At 41.4% G+C, this 10,599-nt stretch overlaps 1 protein-coding gene across 1 annotated transcript in view; it reads left to right on the plus strand.

Moving 5' to 3' along the window:
• The window catches only part of CD28 (CD28 molecule), a 170,144-nt gene extending 160,007 nt beyond the window's left edge, over nucleotides 1-10,137 (plus strand). Inside the window, exons 3-4 of the mRNA XM_078683628.1 lie at nucleotides 5,673-5,782; nucleotides 8,836-10,137. Of these exons, the coding sequence (XP_078539754.1) occupies nucleotides 5,673-5,782; nucleotides 8,836-8,952 (227 nt within the window). The 3' untranslated portion in view covers nucleotides 8,953-10,137. The remainder of the gene's footprint in view (nucleotides 1-5,672; nucleotides 5,783-8,835) is intronic.
• Nucleotides 10,138-10,599: the final 462 nt, after the last annotated feature.

Raw genomic sequence — 10,599 nt, forward strand, 5'->3', positions numbered from 1 at the left:
TTATAGTAAATTAATTATTATTTTTTAGTAATTGTAAATTAAGTTTAATTCATTTTTGTGTTTAAGTTCTGTAGCGGGTTGTGGGTTTATAGGGGAATAGGGTGGGAAGTAATTTAATTGTATTTGATATTTTTAATTGTTAATTACTTTTTATTAATTGGAAATTCATTTTATTAATTGGTAAATAATTTTTCATTACAAAAAAATATTTGTTTACCATTTTTTAATTGTTAATCAATTTTTTAATATGTTTTGTTTTGAAACATAATTTAGTGTTCAATATTTATTATTTGTTAATTTATATTTCTTAAATAATATTTATTGGTATTTTTTGTTAATTTATTGTTAATTAATTATTTAATTGTAATGATGTTTTTAGTAATTATTAATGGGTATTTGCAAATGATGTAGAGTTATTAAAAAATTAAATTTTTAAATATTTTATTTACAACAATTATTTATATTTAACTTCTAAGCTATCCAATGCTTTCCCTACTGTTGCACTCTCTGGAGATGGAATAGTAATTTTTACCCCTACGCTATCCAAAGCTTTCCCTACTGTTGCACTTTCTGGAGTTCGAATAGCAATTTTTACCCCTACGCTATCCAACGCTTTCCCTACTGTTGCACTCTCTGGAGTTGGAATAGTAATTTTTACCCCTATGCTATCCAACGTTTTCCCTACTGTTGCACTCTCTGGAGTGGGAATAGTAATTTGTACCCCTACGCTATCCAACGCTTTCCCTACTGTTGCACTCTCTGGAGTTGGAATAGTAATTTTTACCTCTACGCTATCCAACGTCTTCCCTACTGTTGCACTCACTGGAGTGGGAATAGTAATTTTTACCCCTACGCTATCCAATGTTTTGCCTACTGTTGCACTCACTGGAGTGGGAATAGTAATTTTTACTCACCCGCTATCCAACACTTTCCCTACTGTTGTATTCTCTGGAGTTGGAATAGTAATTTTTACCCCTAAGCTATCCAATGTTTTCCCTACTTTTGCACTGTTTGTAGTTGGAATAGTAATTTTTACCCCAACGCTATCCAAAGTTTTCTCTACTGTTGCACTCTCTGGATTTGGAATAGTAATTTTTACCTCTACGCTATCCAACGTTTTCCCTACTGTTGCACTGTTTGGAGTGGGAATAGTAATTTTTGCCCCTACGCTATCCAACGCTTTCCCTACTTTTGCACTCTCTGGAGTGGGAATAGTAATTTTTACCCCAACGCTATTCACACTTTCCCTTCTGTTGCACTCTCTGGAGTTGGAATAGTAATTTTTACCCCTACGCTATCCAATGTTTTGCCTACTGTTGCACTCACTTGAGTGGGAATAGTAATTTTTACTCACCCGCTATCCAACACTTTCCCTACTGTTGTATTCTCTGGAGTTGGAATAGTAATTTTTACCCCTAAGCTATCCAATGTTTTCCCTACTTTTGCACTGTTTGTAGTTGGAATAGTAATTTTTACCCCAACGCTATCCAACGTTTTCTCTACTGTTGCACTCTCTGGATTTGGAATAGTAATTTTTACCTCTACGCTATCCAACGTTTTCCCTACTGTTGCACTGTTTGGAGTGGGAATAGTAATTTTTGCCCCTACGCTATCCAACGCTTTCCCTACTGTTGCACTCTCTGGAGTTGGAATAGTGATTTTTACCCCTATGCTATCCAACGTTTTCCCTACTGTTGCACTCTCTAGAGTGGGAATAGTAATTTTTACCCCTACGATATCCAACGCTTTCCCTACTGTTGCACTCTCTGGAGTTGGAATAGTAATTTTTACCCCTACGCTATCCAATGTTTTCCCTACTGTTGCACTCTCTGGAGTTGGAATAGTAATTTTTACCCCTATGCTATCCAACGTTTTCCCTACTGTTGCACTCTCTGGAGTTGGAATAGTAATTTTTACCTCTACGCTTATACAACGGTTTCTCTACTATTGTGCTCTCTGGAGCGGGAATGGTAATTTTAAGTTCTATGCTATCCAACATTTTTATTAATGTATGTTTTTTCACTTATGGATTTTGAATAGTATTTTTAGTTATTTAGTTATTTAAATTTTTTGTATAAATTTAGATAATGTAGTATATAATTAATTCTAAAAATATTAAAGTTATATTTAATTTTTTTAATGTATTAAACATAATTCGTTACTTTTTATTTATGTTTATGTTTGTAAATGTATTTGTAATTTATAATATTTTTTATTAATTTATAAACTATTAAAATAATTATTACAACTTATTGTTAAGTGCCTATATATTATATATTTTCTGTATAAATCATATATGTATTATTTATTAATTTTAAACATTATTAGATATTTTTAACTATGTTTATTTTATTTATTAGTGTTATTTACTTAATTTTACATTTATATTTTTACAGAAAAAAACTATATTTTTAACATCGATATTTTTAACATCTATTTTTTTTCGATATTTTTGTACTTACCATGTTGTAGATAGGATGTCGATATTCTTGCCTTCGATATTTCTGCATGGATATTCCTGTAGGTCGATATTTTCAACGTCGATATTTTGTCAGTCATTCCATATAGAGACACCTGGTGGGTGCCATCCCCCAGAGGAATGCATCACCCAGGGTCTGTCTCATGGCCGCAGCCAGGGGTTTCATGGCCAGTGCGAAGAGCAATGGGGACAAAGGGCAGCCCTGTCGGATGCCCCTGCCCACCACCACTGCCTCCGAGACGTAGGGTCCCAACCTCACACGAACCACTGGTTTTCGGTACAAGAGGTCCACCATCTGCCGGAAGTCTACATCCAGCTCGTATTTCCCCAACAATGACTTCATATAGCCCCATTCTAGGCAGTCGAAGGCCTTTTCCAGATCTAACACCAGGCACCCCGCTCTAGGCCAGTCTCTCTGTGCTTCCGCCACTACCCTGTAATATCTCCTGAGGTTCAGGGAGGTGGACCGCGCCGGCACAAAGCCATTTTGATCCGAATGAACTAAGCGAGGGACCACCGGCGCCAGCCGCTCAGCAAGGATTTTGGCATAGACTTTGTAGTCTACATTAAGCAGTGCCAGTGGGCGATATGAGCCCAATGCTGTAAGGTCTCTGTCAGGTTTGGACAGCAATACCAGAAATGCCTCCCGTAAAGACGGTGGGAACAGACCTGCATCTATCGCTACATTGTACAGTTGGAGGAGCCGGGGCACTAGGATCTCCCTGTTCGCTTTGTAGTATTCGGCTTGCAGGCCCCGGGGATTTCCCAGTCGCCAAAGCCTGAATCGCGTCTCCCACCTCCTCTAGAGTGAGAGGGGCAATGAGTGTGTCTTTCTGGTCATCAGTGGCAATGGGCAGGGCAATCGAGTCCAGAAACTCGAACAGTACATGTCTAGGGCCAGTACCTCGGGCCATATATAGTTGCCTGTAGTGATCAGTCAGCGCCTGGTGGATTTTGCGCTGCGTATAGACCATCTCCCCTCGCCCTGTGCGGATGGCGCACACCGGGGCACCACGGCCCGTCCTTTGTACCAAACAGGCCAGTAGGCGGTCAGCCCTATCCACCTTGGCATGGGTCTTGGCCATGTGTGCCGCATAATTGTGGCATCTCAGCCTTTCCATGAGGACCGCGTGCTCACCCCTGAGGTCACTGAGCTTGGCCGAGTGTCTACCAGTCCCCTCACCCTCCCTCTCATAGCGCAGAAGCTCGGATTCTAGTCGAGTCAGGGAATTAGACACTGTTTTATGGATGTTCCGTGTGGCACCCATACAGTTCCTGCGAATGGTCGCTTTATGTGCATCCCATTCCACCATGGGGTCGCTCGCCGTCTCCGCATTCTCCTCGAAATAAGCTAGGATGGCTGTGACCAGTGAAGAGCGAAACTCAGCGTCTTCGAGCGCGGCCAGCTGTAACCGCCACTTGGGCACAGGGGGACGGTCCGCTTCCCAGCTAAGCTGGAACAATAGGGGATTATGGTCTGAATCTGTCCTACCCAGATATTCCGACCTAGTCAGGAGTGAGAGCAATGACTGGGAGCCTATTATGTGGTCCAAGCGGACATACAGGTCATGGACTGGTAAATAGTATGAGTATATTTTATCGGCGGGGTGCTGTACGCGCCATAGATCGTGCATTCCCCAGTGTGTAAGCCAGTCCTGTAATGCCTGTGCGTTCGATGTTACTGCTGCAGCGCGAAGGGGGGGAAGGACCGGTCCAGGTGTGTGTCGAGAACCATATAAAGTCCCCGCCTAGTAACCATGGGAGGCCCGTGTTTTGATGAAGGGTTTGGTTTAGGTTTTCCAGGAATAAGTGTTGACCTGTATTCAGGGCATACAAGGACCCCAGTAGGACCGCCTGCCCGTTTAGCTGTCCCTTTGCTAGAGAGAACCGAAAATGGCCGCTCTGATGTGGAAAAATTGCAGTCTCAAGATAATAGAGCACCAGCCAAAAAATACAATACTCCAGCACAGAGTTACAATTAAACGCTGGCCTCCTCCTTCAGCAGGCTAATCCAAAAAGTCCTGTAAAACAAATAAGTGAGGTACTAGCCCATAATGTGAAAAGACGCTACTGTGCAAAAACGCTATTGAAGCCAGAATACATACAAATACATACAAATTCATACAGTTAAAACAATATAAACAAAAAATATACTGAGTTTAAAAGCTCTTTAAAACATATATACCTATACTATAAATACCCAGCAGTTTCTTTTAAATATTAAGATTAGGTGGTTGGAAGTACATCAAAAAGCAGTTACTTTTGCTTTGACATCTTATTGAACTCTTTGAGGCCAAAATATTCTTGCCCTTTCTGTATGTGGATCACTTGCATATATACAGGAAACATGATGGGACAGATTTACGTTTCCCTAGCACCGCCGGTGCATCACGTTGCGTGACCCACTAGTGGCACAGCCTGCTGAGTGATATTTACAAGCACAGGTAAAGTCACCATGCATGACTTGGCCTTTGCTTGTAAATATCGCCCCTGTTCACGCAACACTTTGAGTGTTAGGGGCATGACATGTGTGTTGCTGTGGTTGTTCCCACACAACACCCATGTCCACTGATGCATTTCCAGATTGACGAGAAATTGTAAATCCTGAAATGCGTCAGAATGCCACTCCACCGTAGGGGTAGCGTAGCGAGGTGCAACTAGGAGAAATGTTTTATTTCTCCTCAAAGTTTTCCTCTTTCAATGTATGCTGCATTCTACAGCACTGATTAGAAGAGGAAATCACCTCAATTGATAGTTTTTGTGCAATAAGGTGCACCATCATGCACAAAAACAATCTCCCCATGATGCAGGCATCCTAGCACCTTGGTGCAAGGGTGCCTGTGCCCGCGCATAGCAGCAGTTTGTGCGCCAGTGCAGGGGGAAGCACAGAGATGTGATATATTGTTGTAAATATGTCGCATCCCTGTGCTTCGAAACCAATGTAGTGCGGCGCAGCAAAATGATATGCGGCACTGCGCTGCGTTAGTTTCTTGTAGATCTGCCCAATGCGTTTTATGGGCTGTGCCCGAAATCAATGAATATATATATTCTGAAGACTACCATAAATTTATATTGTATGGAAATTTATTTTTTTAACAGTTTTGAAGTCCACAGAAAAAGAATGGGATAAAAAATAATTATTTATCTTTAGTTTTGTAATTGACAGTAATTTTGCATCCTTTTTCTCTTTCAGAAGACCTACTTTACCCGATGCCGGCTCCCTCTGCTTGGATCATGCACGCAGTTGTTGGGGTTTTAGCTGCTTACACAATAGTAGTGACAGTAGCTTTATTTTACTGCTGGGTAAGAGGCCTCCCTTTTCTGTTATATGCTCTCAAGTATCCGTAGAATACCAGGGTGGACCTGAAATAACCTGTCCTTCCATTGCATTATAATAGTTGAATGCCCCTATGTGTCATTCATTTTACATTGTTCCTGATCTTAAGCCTGTTGTTTGGCTCCTCAGCACAACACAATGTTTCTTTAGAAGCTGCCATGAGCAACAGCATGCCTCCTTACTCCAGCCTGGTTGTATTTTTGCTACCAGCGGACGGGCTCTGAGATCCTCATTTCAACGGTCCAACCCCCTTTCACCATCCCTTCGCCCCTTTCAGTGCCTGCTAATCATATTTTCTATCCATTACATATCAATTGCACCTTCAGGCCAAGCCAGCATTGAAGCAAAATGACGGCATTGAAGCAATGGGCAGTTAAAAAATGTGCAGCTGTCCACCTTTATCCTCCCTTTCTAGTTCGCCAATTACCTGGACTTCTTGCATCCTTTCTTCTTACCACGGCCTAGCCCTTAGGTTTGGGCAGTAGTCAAATACTTCTGTGACCAATGATAAGAACAGGGCCATGTCTGGCAGTTAAAACATAGTTTCTTCTTCTTCACACTAATTGGATTGGATTTGTTGCTTGGGCTGCTTCTTTCTCTTGTACAACAGACCTTTGTCTCAGAACCAATGTCTACAGTTTTACCAAGAAGAGTTTTTTAAATGCTTTTTATTTGAATCCTTCCTCTCATTCTTACCATTTTCACGAAAGACAAAAAAAAAAAATCAATCAACAGCTTTGAGCTGGGCAGTTTCATGGCATATAATATTGTGCCACATAAGGTGAACTCCAGCTATCTGTGATCGATTCACAAGCTAACATGCCATACCATCATACATGTTTTCTTTTTAATGTTTTGTCCTCATACGCCATTGCGCGGTTCCAGCAGAGATATTCGATGTCCACTGTGGCCCCCTGACTGATTTGCACCACCGTAAACCCTCTGGTCCAAATGGAAAGCACTTTACACAGAGCTACTTGTTTTCAGACTGTCCCATTCTACTAACTGGGAGGCCATCGGGGCCAACCCAAATAGTTGAGTATTTCCATTTATAGGCTTAACCATTGGACATAGTTCTCAATTAATTATAAATTATCCAGCCAGGACTTACATACAATCCAGAACTGCTTCTTCTTTCCACTGTTACTTGTCTCCCTGGCTGTGTCCAATTTAACTACATATTTAATAGCATTTACCCAGTCTAAAAAGGTAGGAGGTACAGATCTAATCCAAAACTTAGAAATTTATCTCCAAGCTAGTATAATGAGGTATAAACACAACTTTCATAATTTGGAAGTAGATCAAAAAATACCAATAAGATGCTCACCTCTATTTCAAAACCAAATATTTCCGCCATACCTCTAGTAACTGAACTCCAAAATAGATTTAACACTGGGCAGCTTAAGAACATGTGCTCATCATCTGCTTTATCCAACAAACATTTTGGACAGCAGGGCACTACACCTTTCGCAAACTTGGAGAGCTTGTATGGTGACCAGAACACTCTGTGGAGACAAAAAATGTGATTTCTTCTTAAATTGGCAGCAGATACAGTAGAATATAATAGGTCATAAGATACTTGCCATAGTGTTTCTGTACTGGAACCCGGCAAGCATTCTCCCCACAATTGTGTTGGAAGGGTAAAATCTTCATCTACCAATTCGATCAGAAGACAATATAAATTTTCCACTTCTTTCTTGTGCCGTTGATTCATATTCAAAATTGACTCCATCACGTTTGTTTTGCCGACGGTAAAACCACTTGATTGTGACCAGCTTTTTATTTGGATATACTTAAATTTTGAAAGGTCCGCCCAATCTATCATACTCCAACGGCAAGGATTTTAATAAATAATAACCTCTCCTCCCCAATACCAATTCAAAGAGGGACTAGGCAGGGATGCCCCCTTTCACCCTTGCTTTTTAATCTGTATTTTAAACCGCTCGCTGAGAAGATCAGAAGGCATGACCATATACTCCCTTTTAAATGCATCATGCATGTTTTGTCCAGAAGAGACAGGCATCCATTCCCATATGAGCAACATGATTTAGCACAAATCCTCCTGTACATTATATCTCATGTTCCACATGCTAAGGGACACACACACACATATATTTGCCTCATCATCCCAGGGTCTTGTCCTGGTAGTGCAGATTGCTTGGAACCATAGGGAAGGGATAGCCATCAATCACACCCTGAAGAAGCAAAACAAGGCTAATATGCCAATCTTCCAAAGAACAAGCATTTCTCACTCTAAACACACCACAAAAACATTTTGTAACAAAGAGATTGATCAAGAAGTTCCTCTCATGTAAAAACCATAAGGTATTGGTTGCAAAAGGCAATTTAGAACATTACTAGTTGAACAATCAGGACATCAACTTGGTATAAATACATAAATAATTAGTACATACTAAACCTAAAATAAACCTTTCTACTAGCTAAACCTGACTCTAGAAAAACCTTTTGCCAACAGTAAGTCTGTCTCTAACACTTTTATGGAGCCTCCTACCACCAACCTTAAACAAAGCCAAACCTTGAGCCTACCTACGCATCCTGCTCTTGTCCTCAACCTAATCCTAAATCTAACCGTATGCCTAACCCTAATCCTTTTCGAAAACCTAAGGCTAGCCCTAGGCCGAGCCCTGAAGATTTCCTCTACCATAAAATTAGGACAAACCATACCCCTTATCCAAACCCAATTCCTGACCCTAAACTTGGGTCTACACCATCCATACACACCCCCTTGCTGGAAACCCACCCTAACCCATTGTCTCATTCACTTACTCCAGCCCTTCCCTGACAATGTGTTCTTCATGACGATTTAATGGATTCAATATGGTAATAGCTATCAATGTAGTGGTGTCTCAGCAATGAGTTGCAGACGCAGTGTATTCCACATACAGAAGGTGCACTATGTAAATAGAGGCATGTTTCCTTCATTCATTAATGTTGCACTTAGTTAACTTTCTTCCTTGTAACACTTCATAACCATTTGTCTGCGTGTTTTTATCTTTAGCGGAAGAGCAAGATTCGCAAAACCCTTCAGAGCGATTACATGAACATGAACCCTCGACGAGTCAACAATAAGGCATACCAGCCTTATGTGCCAACTCGAGCCGACAGGTTACGTTGACTTCTGCCTGCTAACATTAGACACCTGCACTACCCCAAGCCAGACATTCATCAGAATACACAGATGTCAATATGCCTGACTGACACAGAGGTGACCAATGCAATCGGACATGGGGATCACTTAGGAATTCAGTGTTAGTGCTGAAGTTATCATTGGTGCTCTCTATGATTTGGATCGTTGCCGTGCTTTTTTACACCAAGAAGCAAGTGTCATCTAAAAGTAGATGCCGTCACCCAGCTGTTTTGTGAACAACCAGAAATTGATTTTTTGTTTCCTTGGGCAAATGCCTTCTCCATTGGAACTATCGATTAAATCTCAGGTGCATGAGCATTGCTATCATTCAATGACAAAGCTCAGAAATCTATGGTCACAAAATCCAAACTGTCCTCACACTGGTTAGAGCTGGTGCTCACCAAAGAAAAGGCATAAATGCATTAGGTGAGTGAGCAATCCTCACCCCTTGCCTCCTCAACACAGCTGATCGCTCTGCAACTGATGTGTGGATATATAATGTCAACATCATTTCTGGGATTCTGGTCACAAGCTGTCTCTGATTTTATGGAGATATCTAGAGGTAGCTAAGCTTACGTTTGCATTTATAAATAGAAGGTGTAGGACCAGCAACACCAATAATGCCACCTGTTGCCCAATATTTGCCGTCTTTTCTCCTGATGAGGCAAAGAGACCTTCCAAAATTTAGCAAAGGACCAGATAAAACCCCCTGCAAGAACCAGCGACTGGTATGAATCCTCTGAGCGTTCATACTATGTCTTCTTGGGCATGTGGCTTCGCGGCCAAGACCAGACTTTCTCCATGTTAAGACAGGACTTGTTGTTTTGGAGTACATTCCTCTATCTTGTAATAGATCACACCCTGTTCTGAGGGTTCCTGTTGAGATAGTGCTGACTCTTTCCTGAGACTGTGAATGCTGTTACCCCTGCTCCTCACCCTCCACTCTGCTTTTCCTATACCCTTTATTCCCATTGTTCCTTTGTTGTATATGTTCCAAAGCACACCTATGTATTTAATAAAACTCAGCATCTGTATCCATGCCTAGAATACAATAGGTGTATCAAAATATTAATGAACTGATTTTTCTTTATGATGTTTGTTCTGAGAAGTTATGTTGTAGTCAGTTGCACCGTGCTTTTTAAAGAGTCAATAAACTCATACTTGTAACAATGATAGTGTGTGAATAACTTATCAGACCCAATAAAACAGTGATTCGTCAACAATATATTTACTAAGGGTGGGCATAGTTTGTGAAGTAGCGCTATGCGTAGCTACGCAAAGTGCACTTCGCACTACGCGAGCTATGCGTAGCACTACGCGAACTGCTTAGTAGCATGTTCACACTGTGCAAGATGTCGTTTTCAATGATTGCACAGTGCGGACAAGCATCCGGCACTGTGCAATCATTGAAAACGGCATCTTGCACAGTGCGAACTGCACTTTTCTGCCGCTCGAGTAGATTTTTACTCGAGCTGCAGCTTTCTCAACGCGGACTGGTAGTTTCTCATCGCGAGCGGTCACGAGCATGCGCAATGAGAAACCTGACCTCCCCGCTTTGAGAATCTCACCGGGAGGTTTATTTTCCATGCTCGCAATCGGCAACTAGATGTTGCTGATCGCGAACAAGGAAAAAGT

This window comes from Lissotriton helveticus, chromosome 3_1, assembly GCF_964261635.1.
Source record: "Lissotriton helveticus chromosome 3_1, aLisHel1.1, whole genome shotgun sequence".
NCBI lineage: Eukaryota > Metazoa > Chordata > Amphibia > Caudata > Salamandridae > Lissotriton > Lissotriton helveticus.